The sequence below is a fragment of the Mauremys reevesii genome, linkage group 7, assembly GCF_016161935.1.
Source record: "Mauremys reevesii isolate NIE-2019 linkage group 7, ASM1616193v1, whole genome shotgun sequence".
Lineage (NCBI taxonomy): Eukaryota > Metazoa > Chordata > Testudines > Geoemydidae > Mauremys > Mauremys reevesii.
The window spans coordinates 66837362-66856552 of NC_052629.1; the positions used below are offsets into that span (position 1 = coordinate 66837362).

At 49.2% G+C, this 19191-nt stretch overlaps 1 protein-coding gene across 10 annotated transcripts in view; it reads left to right on the forward strand.

Annotated features, from left to right (window-relative positions):
* ARHGAP22 (Rho GTPase activating protein 22) overlaps positions 1 to 19191 on the forward strand; it is a 256899-nt gene that overhangs the window by 153406 nt on the left and 84302 nt on the right. The window contains exon 1 of one of the 10 annotated variants that reach the window (XM_039482024.1): positions 1894 to 1954. The exons of the other annotated variants lie outside the window; for them this stretch is intronic. Coding sequence (XP_039337958.1) covers positions 1903 to 1954 — 52 coding nt within the window. The 5' untranslated portion in view covers positions 1894 to 1902. Of the gene's footprint in view, positions 1 to 1893; positions 1955 to 19191 lie in introns of those variants that run through there. 10 annotated transcript variants of the gene reach the window in all.

Here is a 19191-nt window from a genome sequence, read left to right on the forward strand (position 1 = left end):
GCAGATTGATTTTAAAAACCTTGACACTGGCTGCCTACCCCATGATGGGTCAGTATGTGGGCTCTGTCATGTATTTGAGAAGGCTTCAGTCAGAACTCTTGCCTTTCCAGGCTAGGGAGCGACTCCTCATCCAGGGTGTTAAACCCGAACTGAATTTGGCCAACGATGATTGTAGAGGTTGATAGTGGGTTACAGATCCTTTCACCTCCAGGTGACTGATTGCAGTATTCACCAGGGTAGCAATGAGGTAATGGTGACAGAATTAGTACAAGCAATAACTTTATCCAAGAGGCCAAGGACTGAACAGTCCCTGGAAATGCTAATCCTTGATATTATTTATCTAGCCTTTTTCATCACAGAGCCCAAAGCTCATTATAAAAGTGGGGTATCGGTCTCTCCTCACTCTTACAGGTGGGGAAACTGAGGCACAGAGAAGCTAAGAGGCTTGCCCTAGGGCACACAGTGACTCCGCCAGGAACAGAATCCAAATCTCCCAACCCAATCCTGTGTTCTGTTCACTGGGCAACGTTGCTGCTCCTTACATCTGAACTGCATCCTGTGATGTAAGGATGCAGCTGAACTCCAAAAAGAGGCAATGGAGTCCAATGAATGAGAAGCACATGGGTGGAGTACTTTCCTTGCCACAGTGTGTGCTGTCTCTCTTGAGTGGAAATAGAAGACTTTAGGTTCTGGGGTGCCAAACCAGCTCTGGACTCCATGAAGTTCTCTAGGGAAGTAGAGGAAATGGTGAGGGTACTGATGATAATCTCTTAGGGCTTGTCTACCTGGCCATTTCATGCTCAGCAAGCCAGGGTGCGAATGTATTGTGTGCTAACCTGCCACTCACGCACTGGCCCAGTGGACACTGCTACCGCATGCTAAAAAGTCATATTGTGTGCTTTGAAACAGGAGTACATCAAAGCTCTAGGGAACTCTAGTGCATGGTAACAGAGACCACATGGCCAGTGAATGCATGGCAGGCTAGCGTGTGGTCCACTCACACCCCGGCTTGCCACATACTAACTGATCACATAGATGAGTCCTAGACAAAGTTAGGGGATGTAGGTGAGTAAGAAAAAAGATACACTATGTGGCATTTTATTCTAAATGTTGGCAATAAAAACCAGACATGCTGATGGAACGCAAACACCACAGATCTATTATTTATCATGATTTGTACCTTTATATTGTGTTCCACCCAAGATTCTCAAAGCCCTTTATGAACTTTAATGAACTAAGCAGTACAGCATTCACATAAGTCAGGGTGGTATTATTACTGTGAATTTAAAGGAGTGAGAAACTGAGGCAGAAAGAGGTGAATTGACATGTCCCAGATCACAGAGCAAATCTGTAGCAGAGTCAGGAATCAATTGGCTGACTCTCAGCTCTTGACAATGCTTTTCGAGAAGTTTCTAAGAACAAACAAGACGATATCCCAGTATGCTAGTATGAAGGTGTGTGGTAGCACATTTTCCACTGGGGACAAGACCTGGTTTATAGGCTCAGTTTTTATCCTTCCCAGACTTGATGGATTTTTCCCCTCTTCTTTCTTTCCTTCTCAACATACTGCTGGTTGCTGTGGCAGCTGAGTAATGCAGAAGTTCTGCCTGAAAAAATGCTTCCTCCTTATATGATACTGTACATATTGTCATGGAAATTGTCCTCATTTCCCCTGAGCGCACTTTAAATAACTCGAACAGCAGTGCTAATGAGCAGAAAGATATCTGCAATCCCCACCGTGCAACTTGACATACTTTACCCCACTCTGAATTCCCTTTGCTCATCATTGAGCATTTTAAAGATCTGGTATAATAATTGGCTCTCTCTCTTTGGTCCAGTCATTTTGGTCTTAGCACTTGGTAATAAAAGGTCAGCTTTGGCTGAATCCTTGCTACTGCAGCTATGCCATTTTTCACTGCCAAATATCTTAAGAAAAGCAAGTGTCTCCGAAAGGGTAAGTCATGATATTTTTGGTGTGTTCAGTGTTGTGCGTTTTACTTTAAATCACAGGAAAGGATTTATCCTGTATTAACATGCAGAGGGAATGGAGCTATGCATGCAGCAGTTCGGTTAGCAAAGGGGGCTTTATTCTGCTCTGTGCATTTTTGATCTGAGATATCGTATGTGGTGGTGGTGGTGTTATGCTTTCTACATTCAGTAAAGCCGACTAATCAGAAGAATGTTTAACCCTGTAAACACTGCATGCATTTTCTGCCACATGGACTGATTTTTCTATTTCAGAACAAAAAACCCATATGGTGTGTGTTCTGTTTTTGTCTTTTTCATGTAAGTTAGCTATGCATCTGGACAGGGATAACACTCTAGCATTTTCATTTGTGTTAACAAAAAGGAGTTGCATATTTCTCTGGATTGAGATGATAACCTACAACACCACAAAATGGAAAAATCGCATTTCCTGCAAGCATCCTCCCTATATTTGGGAGACATGAGTGCATGGTTGTATGTAGATTTTTGGGTGGCTGTGTTGATGTTTGCATTCAGAATGGCTGTCTGTGTCTTCCCCAGCAATGTAATTGTTCTGCATTCAGGTAGATGTATAGCTGTTTGAGAGCCGCTTGCTTCTAGCATTGTAAAAATTAATAAGACTATAGCCTTCACCATGAGAAATCGCATTAAAAATGGATTTGACTCATTCTGCTGCTTGTCTCTGTATTGTGACAGTGGTTATCCAGCCATCAGTCTGGATGTGAGTTCTGCAATAAGGAGAACAGCAGTGATTTCTCATAGTAGTAATCAACCATCAGTTCCCAAAGATTTGTCTTAAGTACCTAACTAAGCGTTTACACCACACTCATCCCCATGCGATCCCGTGGGATCCATCTCTTGAATGGACATTGGCTCTAGGGCGAAACTCAGAGGCAGAATCGTGGATTTTAAAAGGTGATTTAAAGTTGGACAAAGGATTTTGAACATGAAAATTGTCTTGTCCTCAAGCTGTCTTTCCTCTCAGGCTGGTGTGGAATAGGTGACTATGCAGTCAGATCTAGTGGAGTCAAGGAATGACAATTAACCAGTCTGTACCAAGCAAACTTACTGCCACTGGCTGACTTTTTAGGGATAACTTTAAATTTGGGGGGATCCAACTTTGTTCAATATATATTTCTTGGAATTCAGGAAGCTTCTAAGGTGTTCTGTTCAGAGAGTGGGAGAGCGCGTGTGTGTGTTAAGGCTTTCCATCTGCACTGTTATCTGGAGCTATCACTTGACTTTTATCTAGAGTGACCAGACAGCAAGTGTGAAAAATCGGGACTGGGGTGGGGGGTGGTGGTAATAGGAGCCTATATAAGAAAAAGACCCCAAAATTGGGACTGTCCTTATAAAATCGGGACATCTGGTCACCCTACTCTTATCTGTAGCTTGACTCCCATTCTCTCACACACATTTCTAGCTTGAGTTGAGTATTGGTTTAAACCCGAGCTGTCTGGCCCATCAAGGGGGTAGGATGAAATCGGAGTGCTGCTGACACTGGAGCTAGTGATGCAGTGAGGATGCATCAGCTGGAATTACAGTCTGGGAGTGGGTGGGGTGGGAAGGGGCAGTGTGGTTGCTCTCTCTGGAGCTAGGCTAGCTTGAGTGGAGTGACTGCAGTGTAGTCACTCAAGTTGACTGTTGCAGTGAGCACAAGCCACAGAGAGAGGGGGGAATTACTCCAGTCACATTCTGACCTGAATTGTAATAAGTGTTTTGACCCAGGTTCTTGCTGTATCAGTGCATGAGTGTGAATGCCCAGAAGAGGGTCCTGGGAACAACCCGCACCCCTCTGCTGTAGGATAGTTTATCCCAGCCAGCTTCACCAAAATGGGAGCCAAGGTTCAGGGAGGTTACAATGAGCATTCCCAGACATGGAGATAAAGTTGCCAAGCATCTTGTTTTCAACCGGAACACCCAGTCACAAAGGGACCCTGGCAGCTCCGGTCAGTACTGCTGACCGGGCTGCTGAAAGTCCAGTCAGTGGCTCAGCAAGGCTAAGGCAAGCTCCAGTTCCACGTGGCTCCTTCCCAAGAGTCTAGGGAGCAGTGGACGTGATTTTATTGGCCCCATAGCCCAGCCCTGGGAGGCTGTAAGATGCTGTGACTAACCTGGCATCATTGGGAAGAGCCAGTGGCAGGCAATGGGCTTGCAGCATTGAATACCTTGCCGAGGCTCATTGCAAGGAAACACTCAGTGTTTAACTGGAAGCTGAGATTAGCTGTTACATTCCTGGTCCCCTGCGTGTGGCAGGGCTGGCTGTGAGCGCAGGCTTTCTGGGACTGCCATGGCTGGCTCAGCCAACAATGCGGGACTCTTGTACCCAGTGAGTCAGTAATGCTGTGCAAATCCTCAGGAAGCAGCACCCCAAACGCCTCTTCCTGGGCATGCAAGTGCTCTGATTCTTCCTGGGCCAACCTCTGATTCCTCTCTCTGCATTGAGTGCACAAACGCATCAGTCTCTGTCTCAGAATAGCCCCTGCTTAGAGACGTGGCTCAGGAAGAATCAGAACCCCCCATCCCTCACCCATCGCTGGGCCCAAACCCAAACTAGCTCCATTTGCTCATTCATCCTCTTCACATCCTGCTCTGCCTCCGTCTGCCCCAGTTCCTGGAGAGGAGCCACCAAAACACCATATGAGAGCCCATTGCTGCCCTACTTGCAGCTAGTTAGGTGTCCCTCTGCCCCATCACAAGGGGTGTCAGAGGGAAACTGGATTCCTGCCAGTGCTGAGGAGCTCCATCCAGTTCCTGTGTGCTTCCCAGCCGTGCTCCCTCCAGAACTCACTTTGATAGCAAAGGGCTTTTACTGCCGTCTGAGGCAGGAGGTTGCCACTCGTTCCAGTACGTAAATGTAGCTGTTAAAAGGCATTAAACTATTCTAAAGTGCCCTGGGCTTTGTGTCAAAAGTGTGGTTGCATTAAAGCTAGCATCACCACAGGCTCCACTGGGTCTGTCCTTGCTCGCTGCTCTCAAACCTCTGGGCAGAAACATCTGTAGTGAGCGGTGACAGCTACCATTCCGCATGCTTGGGAATGGCCAGAGGGCAAGAAGCCAACCTGGTCAGTAACAAGCCAGGGCTAGGAGAGGGGAGATGTCTTGTGCCTTGGAAAGGTCAGTCCTCTCTGGAGCCGGAGGGAAGACCCCTGGATCCTGATCCTGCTGTGATGGGATCTTGCCCAGGGTCACACAGGGATTAAATCCTGCTCTCCTGTGTCCTGTTCCAGTGCCTCAGCCAGAAGGCCAGCCAACCTCATCTGGCCCATTCCTGGGGAACAGGGCAGAGTTCAGATCCCAAGGCCAAAAGAGACCATTGTGATGATTTAGTCTGACTTTCTGTATAATACAGCCCAGAGAACCGCCCCCCAGTAATTCCTAGAGAAGCTCTTGTAGAAACACATCCAATCCTGATTTAATAAATGTCAGGGATGGAGAATCCACCATGACCCTTGGTAAATTATTCCAATGGTTAATTACCCTCACTGTTAAAAATGTACGCCTTGTTTCCAGTCTGAATTTGTCTAGCTTCAATTTACAGCAATTGGATGGTGTTAGACCTTCCTCTGCTAGACTGAAGAGCCCATTATTAAATATTTGCTCCCCATGTAGGTACTTCCAGACTTAACCTTCTCTTTGTTAGTCTGACAAGAGAGAACTCCTTGAGTCTATCACTATAAGGCAGGTTTTCTAATCCTTTAATCATTCTCGTGGCTATTCTGTGAACCCTCTCCAATTTATCAGCATCCTTTTTGAATTGTGGGCACCAGAACTGGACACAGGATCCTAGCAGCAGTTGCACCAGTGCCAAATTCAGAAGTAAAATGATCTTTCTATTCTTACTTGAGATTCCCCTATTTATGCATCCCAGGATTGTATTGGCTCTACAACATCACACTGTAAGATCACGTTCAGCTGATTATCCACTATGACCCCCAAATCTTTTTCAGAATCCCTGCTTCCCAGGACAGAGTCCCCGCCCCCCCATCCTGTAAATATGGCCTACCCTCTTTGTTCCTAAATAGCTACATTGACATTTAGCCACATTGTTTGCTTGCACCCAATTTACCAAGTGATCCCAATCACTCTATCTGTGACCTGTTCTCTTCATTATTTACCACTCCCCCAATTTTTCTGTCGTCTGCAAACTTTATCAGTGACTATTTTATCTTTTCTTCCAGGTCACTGTTAAAAATGTGGAATAGCATAGGGCTGAGAACCAATCCCTGTGGGACCCTACTGGAAACACATCAACTCGACAATTTGTTACATTTACCTCATTTTCAGACCTATCAGATAGCCAGTTGTCCCCTGTAGCATGTTTTTCCAGGGCTTTGTGAATGAAGTTCTAAACGGTACTTAAGTGTGTACATGTCCCATGGTGAACTTTGCTCTCATCTCATCCAACATCACCCCTGCTCCCTTAGGCAATTCCACATCCCCTGTCTCCTTGGGCCTGATCCCAGCTGTGACAGGAGCCAGGGCTGCTATGTACCTCTTGCGATCAGGCCCTTTGTCTTTGTCCTGCTCTCGGCTTTGTGCCTCTGCTCCCACTTGGACTCAGCTGCCATTTCCCGTGCGTGGAGCATCTCTCCTTCCCTCCTTAAAGGAGAACCGCAACCCAAAAGCACAGGGCCCTTCCTTGCTGCCTTCTCTCCCACAAACAATCATGGGTGGTGAATAAAGAAAGGGGTCATTGCTTCCCACAGATTCCACCCAGAAGTGTGTTCTATAGGCCTCTGTAGCATGCACCTATAAACCCGCTAGCATTAAAGAGTCTGGAAACCAGCTACTTCACCCTGGCCAGGTGGAAAGTGACACTTCACTGGCATCCCAACCAATCTCAACTCCTATCAGCCTCTGCCAGCTACACATAAACGCCCCACTATAGGCGCGGTCAAGGCCAAGAGCAACAATGTTTTCCTCTTTGCAATTTGCCATTAAAACCCACTTCTTTTTCCAACCTTTCAGCGCTCCAGCTTCAGCAATAATATCTCTGCCTTCTCTTGCCTGAGCAGTTTGTTTAATTGTACAGTATTTGCTGGCTTTTGGGGGCAAGATCCCTCTGTCTCTATGTATCTTGTCCAGCCCCGTGTACAGCGCTGTAACATGGGCCACATCCTGAGTGATGCTGGGCACCTGCAATCCCCCCTGGAGTTGGTAGGAGTGGTGAAATTTCAGGGTGCGGCCCTGCAACTGTCAAATCATGAAAATCCTCATCGGTTTTCTCCTGTCTGTTGATTCCAAAGGGAGAAGATGTTGTTTCCTTGTCCTCCTCAATTCAGAAAATTAATAATGCATCTTCTATTGCTGAGTGATTCCAACTCTGCTGCAGCTGTAGATTTATAGGACTTCAAAGTCGGATGATTAAGACACAGCTTCAGTTCCTAGCCAGACAAGCAAAACAATCACTCCTTTAAAAGGAGGGGACGCGTTCACTTGCGCTCTTTCATGTTGTGGGCACACTCATTGTGTTCAGCAAATGGGTCTGACAGGGAGATGCTGTGTGTGTTAGACAAGTGATGGGGCTGCTGCTGATGGCAGAGGCTCTGGCTGCTAGTTGGGAGGAGTGGTGGGCCAGGACCTCAGAAGTTCTAGTGATTCCCACTCCAAATCACAGTGCTGATGCTGGATGCTCCCAGTGTCCCCACCAGGGCCGCCCAGAGGATTCCGGGGGCCCGGGGTCTTCGGCGGCGGGGGGCCCTTCCGTTCCTGGACCCTCCGCCGAATTACCGCCGAAGCGGGACCCGCCACCGAAGCGCAGCCCGGTCTTCGGCGGTAATTCGGCGGCGGGAGGCCCCGCCATGGGTCTTCGGGGCACTTCGGCGGCGGGTCCCGGAACGGAAGGGCCCCCCGCCGCCGAATTACCGCCGAAGACCGGGCTGAACTTCGGCGGCGGGTCCCGCTCCGTCTTCGGCGGTAATTCGCCAGCGGGGGGTCCTTCCGCCCCGGAGCGGAAGGACCCCCCGCCGGCGAAGACCGGGAGCGGCAGAAGCTCCTGCGCCCGGCCGCACAAGAGTTTGCCGGGCACCCTGGAGCGAGTGAGGGACCCCGCTCCAGGGGCCCCGAAAAACTCTGGTGGGGGCCCCTGTGGGGCTCGGGGCCTGGGGCAAATTGCCCCTCTTGCCCCCCCCCTCTGGGCGGCCCTGGTCCCCACTATGTAGACAAGAGATTGGAGGCACTGAGTGTTCATCTCTAAGGACACAGGGGCGTCCTGGCTCCTAGGCCTGTGCTCCACCCTCTCAACTGCACCCTTCTCTCTCCCTCACTGATATGGCCTGGTTGTTCCCTTCCCCTTGTGTGTGCAGAGGGGTGTTTATGTGCAAGGAAGTGGGTGTGGGGGGATTTCACTGAGGCGAGCGCTGGTTCTGCTGCTCAGCCAGCAGAAGCCCAGTACTTTGGGAGCTCTGGTGTGTGAAGGGGAGGGTGGCCAGGACTGGAGCTCAAGAGAATCACGGAGCAGGGGCTGTTCCCATCATGATCTCTTGGGAAGGGGGCCTAAAGACTACGGCTATTGCGATTCAACATGAGTACTAGTCTAGCCAACAGCACAAGAGCAATCCATTGTGGTGGGTAGCTGGGCTGGGGATTGAATGGCAACCAAATGCCAACGCGAGCTCTGCTGCTACAAAGGCCCAGGTGGCACTCATGGGGTTGGGGCATTATTTTCCAGGCTGGATCACCCGGGTCCCTTCTACCTCATTGTTTTTCCCATGCACCTGGGGGATGAAGCAGAGCAGGATCCTTACTGTTAATGGTGAGGGGGGATGGTCGTACCTCCATTATGTAAATGTGCCTTCAGGTCCAGACTAAGATCAGAAGGGTTGGGTAAAGCTTGCCTTGCTGCTGCTCCCTGAGTTGTCCCTGTTCTGTGGATGCAGGGAATAACTTTCTAGGATCGTTAGGCTGGCCCTTCTCACTCGAAACAAATGTAAAAACTCCAGCCTGACAGGCACCCTTAGGTGGAACGTAATACTGGGAGACCCTCAACTCCTTCCAAATCCTGACTTCTGGATTCTGCATGATCGGCCGCTGCAAAGCTGAGGGAGGCCAGGAGGCAGAGCTCAGCGCTCCTGGCCCCCAGGGATTCTGAAAGGAGTTGGCGCGGCGCCTTTGAGCAGCTCAGGCAGTCGGGTGGCTCCAGCATGAGTCCCCACCGTGAGGGCTGTTAAAATGTTAGCGGTTTCTTTCTCCAGGCAGCAGTGAGCAGCCGACCATGTAGGATTCAGGCCACTCTCTCAGCGGGGCCCTGCGACTCGGCTGCTAGCGAGCCCAGCACTGCCAAGAAGCACAGCACTGGGGAAGTGGTGTTGGCTAACACATTCCTATGCCACTCAGTGAACCGTGCATGTGCTGCTGAAAGAACAGTGACTCAGGCTCATGAGTTAAAGCTCTCCAAGCAGGGGAGGAGCCAGCTGGTAAGAAAGTGATGGGCTCCCTTGATTATTTATTTATTAAAAGGAACTCCCCGCTGTCCAGAGCACTCCGTTGGTTAGCAAGGTGCATGCTTCCCATCCCATGCTGTGGGTGCTTCCCTGATATCCCCAGGCCTTGCTTGTCTTGCCTCTTGCTCTGCCTCATTTCATGCCCTCCCACCCTGGCATTGTGCATTTACAGCATGTCAATGGGCACGGTCAAGGGCAAGATCAAAGCTCCCGCAGCATTATTCCTATCCTGCCAGGAAGTGGCATTTGGTTAAAGGAAGGCAGTAGGACTTGGCAGAGCTGGGGTCCATTCCTGGTCCTGCCACCGATTGCTAGGTGACCTTGAGCAAGTCACTTAAGGCCAGATTTTTAAAGATGTGTAAGTGCCTAAAGAGGCAAATGGGCTCCTAGGTGCGCCTCATATTTTTAAAACCACCGGTCAGCCACATTTAATCCCTCTGTGCCTCAGTTCCCTTTCTGTAAAATTAGGATGATGATAATCAGAACTAAGTGAATAATCCATAGCACATAATGGACTCCCTCAGTGTAGCCTTGTTTTCCGACTTTCATTGTGCATGACCAGTCTTGGATTCCTCAGAGGTATTTGTTGTTCTAAACTATTACCCAGCTCATTTCTATTAATGGAGCTTGGTCTTTAGGTTGTCTGTGATCAGTGTAATGTTGCTATTCACTCTCCGAAGTGTGCCATTTGAGCTGTGCTGGATATTTTTGATTGGATGGGTAGATAACAAAGTACTGTTCATATTTCCTGATTGGATAAGTCTGACTCTTAGGCTTGGCCTGTGCTTAAATTAGGTCGACAGAGTTATGTCAGGCAGGGGTGAGAAAAAAACACAGCCCTGAGCGATACAGCTATGCAGGCTAACCCCCAGTGTGGACTCAGCTGTGTCGACAAAAGAATGCTTTCATTGATGTAGCTACTGTCGTCAGGGGAGGGGGTGTTCCTACACTGATGGGAAAAATCCCTTCCCTCAACGTGCTCTGCGTCTACACTAGGCTGGCATAGCTACAGTGCCCTAGTGATGCCAGTACAGTCTCCAGAGTGTAAACTAGAGCCCTGCAGAGGGACTGGGATCCCGCAGGCCCTGCTGCCATAATAGTGGGAGTGGGTAAAATGTACTTTGTTGTGGGTGAGATTGGGTGGGCAAAAAAACCAGACTTCAGTAATTTGTGGGAAAACACTAAATCTCTCGTCAGTTTGTCATAAATAGAATTTCAGTGATGTAAAGCAAGTCTTTCTTTTAAATAAAGGTTTTATTACTTACATTTAAGTGAAGGATAGAAAGAGGTTTGATGTCTATTATAACAGGAATTAAAGGGTTTTCTTGGTTTAAGCAAGCTTTGTTTTATTCTTTCAGTGGTAAAAATTGTGTCTGAATTCCATTTATATATAATCAACTTTTTTTTTTATCATGAAGGAATTTATTTATTTTTTTAAATTGAAGATATACCTATCTCTGAGAACTGGAAGGGACCTTGAAAGGTCCATTGAGTCCAGCCCCCTGCCTTCACTAGCAGGACCAAGTACTGATTTTTGCCCCAGATCCCTAAGTGGTCCCCTCAAGGATTGAACTCACAACCCTGGGTTTAGCAGGCCAATGCTCAAACCACTGAGCTATCCCTCCCCTGCTTCTTGAGGGATCTAAGGTTTTTGCAGGTGGGAGTGGGATAAAAATGCAAGAAACAATACAGGATGGGTGGGGTGGAATGGGAGCGGGATTTAACAAATAGTCCCGTGCAGGGCTCTAATGTAGACCAGCCCTTAGAATCGAGCTGGTGTGAAGAGCTGTTTTTACTGTGTGCCTGCTTCTGAGAGTAGGGTTTTATTCAGTCCCAAGCTTTAACACAGATTTTTCAGAGGGCTTGGCTACACTTACAAGTTGCAGCGCTGGTGGAGGCTTTCCAGCGCTGCAATTAACACCCCGTCCACACTTGCAGGGCACAACCAGCGCTGCAACTCCCTGGTTGCAGCGCTGGCTGAAAACCCATCCGGGTTGGGGTATAAGGAGTGCAGCGCTGGTGACACCAGCGCTGCTCAGCAGGTGTGGACACTCACCAGCGCTTTACCTGTCCTCCAGGGAATAAGGAGCTATCCCAGAATTCCTGTTCAGCCACTCTGCACATCAGTTTGCACTCTACTGCTCTTGCCTCAGGTGACCCGCCCTTTAAATGCCCGGAAATTTAAAAATCTCCTTCCTGTTTGCTGCAGCCAGGTGTGGAGTGCAATCAGTTAATCAGTTACAGGTTACAGGTAACCATGCCTCCACGCGGCAAACGAGCCCCAGCATGGAGCACAGGTGAATTGCAGGACCTCATCAGTGTTTGGGGTGAGGCGTCTGTTCAGGCACAGCTGCGCTCCGGCCGTAGGAATTACGATATCTTTGAGCAGATATCAAGGGACATGCTGGATAGGGGCCATCAACGGGCACTACAATGCAGGGTGAAAGTTAAAGAGCTGCGGAGTGCCTATTACAAAGCCCGAGAGGGAATCGCAGATCCGGATCCGCCCCACGACCTGCCGTTTTTACTTGGAGATGGACAACATACTTGGGGTGACCCCACTGCCAATCCCAGGGTAACGATGGACACTTCTGAGCAGGCTGGGGACAGGAGGAGGAGGAGGCTGCGGGGAGAGGAAACGCGAGTGAAGCTCCTGGGATGGGGAAGAAACCGCAGATTCCTGGAGGCATGCAGCCAGGAGCTCTTCTCAAGCCAGGAGGAAAGTACCCAATCGCAGCAGCAGCCAGCAGTTGCAGAAGGACAAGCAGAGGAGCGGTGTACCGGTAAGCGGCTTTTATTTTCTGGGTGGAAATGTTTCTGGAGAGGAAGGGGGGTTATGGATGCATGCATGGCAGCGTCTAGATGTGGAATAGCCCGTTGATGTGGTCTATCACGTCGCGGTAATCTGCTTCAGTTATCTCAGCAAAAGCTTCATCCAGAGCGTGGGCAATATGCCTGCGCAGGTTTATAGGCAGAGCCACTGTGTCCCTTGTCCCAGTGACGGTGACGCGTCCGCGCCACTCTTCGGCCAGGGGGGGGGGGACCATTTCTGAACACAGGCACGCCGCATAGGGTCCCGGCGGAATCCACATTGCTCTAAAGAGCCCCCGCTGTTCCCTAGTGACTGCAGTAGGGAAACATCTTCCAGGATTAAGTCCTGTGAAAAATGTTGGGAGACTCTTTAGTGAAGAGATAAGGAGATAAGATCACCCCTGCATCTGCATCTTCACTCAACCCCTCTAGCACTCCAGATTACCCGAAGCAACCAGCTCCCCTCTCACTCAAGCCCCACTCCTCACTCACCATTTCGTGGCTTCTGTTGTGTTTTCCTTTTGGGATAAAGAATGCAAGTGAGAACTTGCAAGTGAGAACTCCCTCAGTGTAACAATTCATGTCTGGAGATAGTGGATACAATGCTGCCCGTGTTAAATGTTGTCATTTCTGTGTGTACAGTGACCTTGACTGGACTGCCCAGATGTTCAACATCACAGAGGCTTCAAAATTTGAGAAAAAATCCCCGAAAGAGCAAAGAGGACATGCTGAAAACTGTTCTTCAGCACTCTGCTACAGAGAGAAAAGAATTGAAGGAGTGGCGAGAGAAAGAAAGCAGGACCACAAGAGAAATGCAGTGGCCAAGAGGAAAAGCACGGAGCGGCTGCTAGCATCCTGGAGCGCCAAGCGGAGTCTATAGAGTCACTCGTTGCCATGCAAGCAGAGCACTACCGTGCTACTCCCCCACCCGCCCCGTCCTTTGTGCCTTGTGCCCCAATGTCAGCTCCAACCACCTTTCCCCAGCATCCAGGCTCTTACCACCACCAGCTGCCTCCAACACCTGTACGTTCCCCAACCAGCCCTGATACCTACCACCACCCTTACCCTCTGCATTCAACCCCCATCACCATGCAGTATATGCACCCTGAAGTGCAGGATTCATTAAACAGCAATCCAGACATGGCATATGCAAACTTGTGACTGTACAGTTCACCAACCCACACCCTTGCCCTCTTGTGTTAATGAAATGTTGTGTGTCTGTCTGTCTGTCAAGGAAGTTTTTTTCTTTTCAATAAAACAATTCTTGGCTTTGAAAACAGTCTTTATTATAGCAGATAGTGAAAGACACCTTAGCCCAGTAAAGAAAGAGGCACTGCAAATCATATTATTATTATGGATAATAGAATAACAGTGTAAGCAGTGCAATTCACTCCCATGCAAGGCAGCAAACATTACTGTTGGCTTTCAGCCTCAAATTCTTCCCTCAAGGCATCCCTAATCCTTGAAGCCCTGTGCTGGGCCTCTCTATTAGCCCTGCTCTCTGGCTGTGCATATTCAGCCTCCAGGACTTGAACCTCGGTGGTCCATGCCTCACTGAATGTTTCACCCTTCCCTTCACAAATATTATGGAGGGTACAGCAAGCGCTTATAACCGCGGGATGCTGCTTTCCCAAGTCTAGCTTCCCATACAAACATCTCCAGCGAGCCTTTAAACGCCCAAAAGCACACTCCACAGTCATTCTGCACCGGCTCAGCCTGTAGTTGAACCGGTCCTTGCTCCTGTCAAGCTTCCCTGTATAGGGTTTCATGAGCCAAGGCAGTAACGGGTATGCGGGTCTCCAAGGATCACAGTGGGCATTTCGACATCCCCTACTGTGATCTTCCTGTCTGGGAAAAAGTCCTGCCTGCATCTTCCTGAACAGGCCACTGTTCGAAAGATGCGTGCATCATGCACCTTTCCAGGCCAGCCTGTGTAAATGTCAATGAAATGCCCGCGTGATCCACAAGCGCCTGGAGAACCATAGAGAAATACCCTTACGATTAACGTACTCTGATGCCAGGTGGGGGCCAGAATAGGAATATGCGTCCCATCTATCGCCTCCACAGTTAGGGAAACCCATTTGTGCAAAGCCATCCACAATGTCCTGCACGCTCCCGAGTCACGGTCTTTCTTAGCAGGATGCGATTAATTGCCTTGCAAACTTGCATCAAAACGATTCCCACGGTCGACTTTCCCACACCAAACTGGTTCCCGACCGACCGGTAGCTGTCTGGATTTGCCATCTTCCAGATTGCAATAGCCACCCGCTTTTCCACCGTCAGGGCAGCTCTCAATCTTGTGTCCTTGCGCCGCAGAGTGGGGCGAGCTCAGCACACAGTCCCATGAAAGTGGCTTTTCTCATACGAAAGTTCTGCAGCCACTGCTCGTCATCCCAGACTTCCATGACGATGTGATCCCACCACTCAGTGCTTGTTTCCCGAGCCCAAAAGCGGCGTTCAACGGTGCTGAGCATTTCCGTGAATGCCGCAAGCACTCTAGTGTCACACGCGGCAGACAAATCCATATTGATATCATCGTCGGACTCCTCACTGTCACTTTGGAGCTGAAGGAATAGCTCGACTGCCAAACGTGTTGTGCTGGTGACACTCATCAGCAGAGTCCTCAGCAGATCGGGCTCCATTTGCCACAGAAATCGCGATTCACAGAGAGTAACAGAAAGACACTCACAATGGCGCCAAACGCTGCCGGAATGAATGCTGGGATGTGAAGCGATGCACCACGGGGCGCTGGCAAACAGGAAGCGGAATGACCCGCACACTTCCTTCCCCTTCCCACAATACTCAGCGCCAAAACGGCGCCAAAACGGGACGAGGTGTTCTGTGGGATAGCTGCCCACAATGCACCTCTCAATACAGCGCTGGAAAGTGCTGCAAGTGTGGCCACACTGCAGCGCTGGTAGCTGTCAGTGTGGCCACACTCCAGCGCTGGCCCTTACACAGCTGCATGAGCAGCGCTGTAACTCCCAGCGCTGCAACTTGTAAGTGTAGCCAAGCCCAGAGTCTGGGGAGCTATTGAACGGAACGGTTTGTAGACAAAGCCTGCTGACAATGTATTATGAATATTTATTCTTAAATAATAATCATTAGTGGTAACTACTGTTTTAATGCATAGCTATCCAAAGTCAAAACCCTCTGGGTATAAGAAACAAAGGCAGGATGGCTGTGAAATCCACTAGCTGGAGTGTGGAGTTGGGGGCCCTGCTGTGTAACAATGTGGGGTGTGGCTTCAGTCTGGGGCTGAAGGCCATTCTTCACTTTGGGCGGCTGGGCTGGGGATTTGCAGGGAAGAGCAGATTGTGGCTGGCTGCAGCTGACAGCCTGCTCTCGCTGCTGTGAATCTTTAAATAAAAATACTTGTTAAATAGAAGCTCTCAGTTTCTTTAACGAGAGCCCAACGCAGCTGGCTGTAGCCACAAGCAATGCAAGTGACTGTTTGTGGCCCTGTCATTTTTTACTTTAAAGTCACATGCTTCCTTAGCAACTCACACAACAGCCTGATTTCCATCTATAGATACAAGACTGGGAGGGCACAATTAAAAGCCCTCTCATGGCCCCCCACCTTTGAGGGTCAGACAAATCACAAAGCTGGCAGTGATTCTCTCTCCAGCAGCACCAGCAGTTATTGCATCTCCTTGCTCCCTGTGTCCCAGTGCTTGCACTGCAGATGCATAATTCATTCTTCAGAAAGCCACTTTTTTAATGTATTATTAAAGAGGCAGTGGCCCAGCAGGTGTCCTCAAGGTAGAGAAGGCAGCGCACGGAAGGCAGAGGCTGCTGTCTTAAGGCTGATCAAGAGCTCTTTGTTTTGAAACAGAACCCGGAAGGCTTTTTGATATACCACGTCATTGGCTGTGCAGATCTGGTCTCCCTGTTGTCATCCTGCCGTTAAATGTGGAGACACAAATCCTATAAAAAGCGCCATCCCTTGGGCAAAATATTATTAAATTCTCTCTGCTCAGCCTGAGCCTTTTCAAGGCAGAGAAAGCCCTCTCCAAAGATTTTCTTTGTTTCTTGCTCGCAATGTATTCAGTGCACCAACTAGGCCAGATTCATCTCTGGTGCAACTCCAGTGAGTTTACACCAGGGCAGCGGCGGCTCCAGGCACTGACGCTCCAAGCGGGAGGCGGCCTGCCGGTCCCTGCAAGGGCGGCAGTCAGGCAGCCTTTGGCGGCTTGCCTGTGGGAGGTCCGCTGGTCCCGCAGATTCGGCGGCAATTCAGCAGCGGGTACGCCAAAGCTGCGGGACTGGCAGACCTCCCGCAGGCAAGCTGCCGAATCCGTGGGACCGGAGACCTTCCGCAGGCAAGCCGCCAAAGGCTGCCTGACTGCTGTGCTTGGGGCGGCAAAAAAGCTAGAACCGTCCCTGCACCAGGGGCTGATTGTTCAGATATGTATAGAAAGACATGAGTCTCTCATATGTACAGTGGCTTTCATGGTTGGCAATCTGGAGGATGCTTTCCCCACTTCTCTCCCAAGTGCTGGATCTGTCTGATCTAATCGGTGTAGCTTATCTTTTTATACATTATGTCATACGGATGAAAGTTGCCCGACTCTCAGCCATGGAGTTTTCTTCTGTAGAACTAGCGCAGCACAGACTGCAAAGATCCAGCTGACGACAATGACCTGTTCCAGTTGTTGGCCTTAATGCAACTCTCGTTTTGGCAACAGGAGCCCGATACTGGGTGCAAGATGCTGTGGAGGTCACTTCAGCAGCAACTTGTCACCATAAGAAGGTGGCTGCATGCCCTGCTGGGGAGATCACACAGGCTGCATGCACTGGAGACAGCTGATGCAGGTTTTAATAGCTGACTGGAGGTTCTGGAGCAGAGCCGCAAGCACAGAGTGGGGGGATCACAGTGTTGCACAGCCTTGAGCAGCAGTGGCTCCAAAATGTCTGTATAAGGAAGGCCACTTTCCTGGAGCTGTATAGGGAGCTTGCCCAAGTCTTGGAGCGCCAGGACATGCAAATGAGAGTGGCTGCACCAGTCCAGAAGCAGGTTGCTATAACCCACTAGAAGCTGGCTATTCTAGACTGCTGGGAGTCTGTGGCTAATCAGCTTGGTGTTGGTGAGTCACTTGCCGGTGCTGTGGTGATGGAGGTTTGGGCCACCCACAGGCAATGAAGATTGCTAATGTCCCTGAAATAATAGTGGGCTTTGAATGAATGGGGTTCCCAAATTGTGCTGGGGCCATTGATGACACATGTGTGTCCATTGCTGCCCTCTACCCCCACCCAAGGTGCATGTGAACATGTCAACCAGAAAGGATCATCACGCAGGCTTTAGAGGTCGACCATAGAGGGAGGTTCATGAACATCAATGTGGGGTGCACTGGCAGGATGCATTGCTGGTGTCCAACCCGATGGTGGCGGTAAAATGCTGCGGCTGTCTCTCTACGGAAGCCGGGCTGCTTGCGGCAGCATTAAATCCCAATGTGATTCCAGTGGGAAATCTGAGGTGCAAGGGAAACATGCTGTGGAGAAAAGCTACTCTACAGCTCTATCTCTTCCTGAATTTCCGTGGGATTCAGGCCACAGGGGCAATCCAGCTGAAGAGCTGTTGCAGGGCATGAGGGAGCAGGGAGCATACAACATAACTGGCACCCTCCCCTCACCCAGTCTGGACTCCTCACACCCTGTGGGCTCCCATCTGTTCCTGGATGGAAATAGGAGAATATTTTTCTACATAGGGACTGCAGGACTTTAGTCATGCAGATTGGGGATGGGGCAGCCTTGGGAGTGTGTGAAGTTCCTCAAACCACTTGGATGCCTGTCTTTGCTCGGAGGGGGGAGGGGGTGGTTTGCAAAAATTCTCTTGAGTTTAATGAGCCATTTTTCCTTTTATTCTACCCTGTGGATTTTCATGGGAAGTTTAATGTAAAAAACAGATTCTTGTATCAAGTCTTCTGATCATGGATGCCTTGACCACACAAAATTCCCACTGGCTCAGCTGGGAGTTTTGAGTATGCAAGTCTTTTTTTGGACAGAAAACATAAAACATGGCCCAGCAAAGGCCTGGAGCGACCCAGAAAATACTGCAGCAGAGACAACCAGAACCCAAATCTCAGTAGTTTGGAGAGCTCATCTAAATATAAACCCACAGTTTGAATGGGCTTTACATTTGGCAGACTGAGACTCCCAATGGCTAGCAGAGATATAAGGGTATTACCGGCAGACATTGTTATGTTTAGGAAAGGTAGCATCAGTTTCAGAGAGAACAGAGGACTATGGAGGAGATGAGTGTGATGCAACCTACTCGTGGTTATGGAAGGGCTTCCCAGGACACACCTTGACAAGTTAAATAGTTAAGTACACCAGTCCTTCAGACTATTCTGGCCTATGCCACCAGACAGAACTGAATCCTTCTAGTGATGACCTCAGGAGTGGCTAGAGAGGGGGCTGATGTGTTTGAGGCTGTATTGACATGTCTTTGGGTGGGTGCTGATACGTGCACATCTGGACGGGTCTTTGTGTATGGACGAGTGTAGGTTTCATAGTTCCATGGTAAAGCCGGAAGGGAACATTAGATCATCCAGACTGACCTCCTGCACAACACAGGCCATTACATTTTGAAACTTTTTTTTTTCTTTCAAATATTTTCAGAATGGAAAATTCATCAAAGCAGACCCTGTCCTGCAAATAATTTTGGGTTTTGACCAGTCAGATTTTTCCAACAATTTTTGTTGTCAATTTTCTGATGGCTTTATTTTATACTGCAAGTATATGGTTGCTTTCTGCTTATAGGGGATAAAACGCACAACCAACAGGCCAAATTCTCAGCTGGTTTAAGTGGTGTCGTGCCATAGACTCCAATAGAGCTATGTCAATATTAATTCAACAGTCTAAACCTACCAAACCTCTGAATTGGCAATATTTAGCAGACTTGCTTATTAGATCTGGAGTACCGGTAAGTCCTTGCTAAAAATTCTAG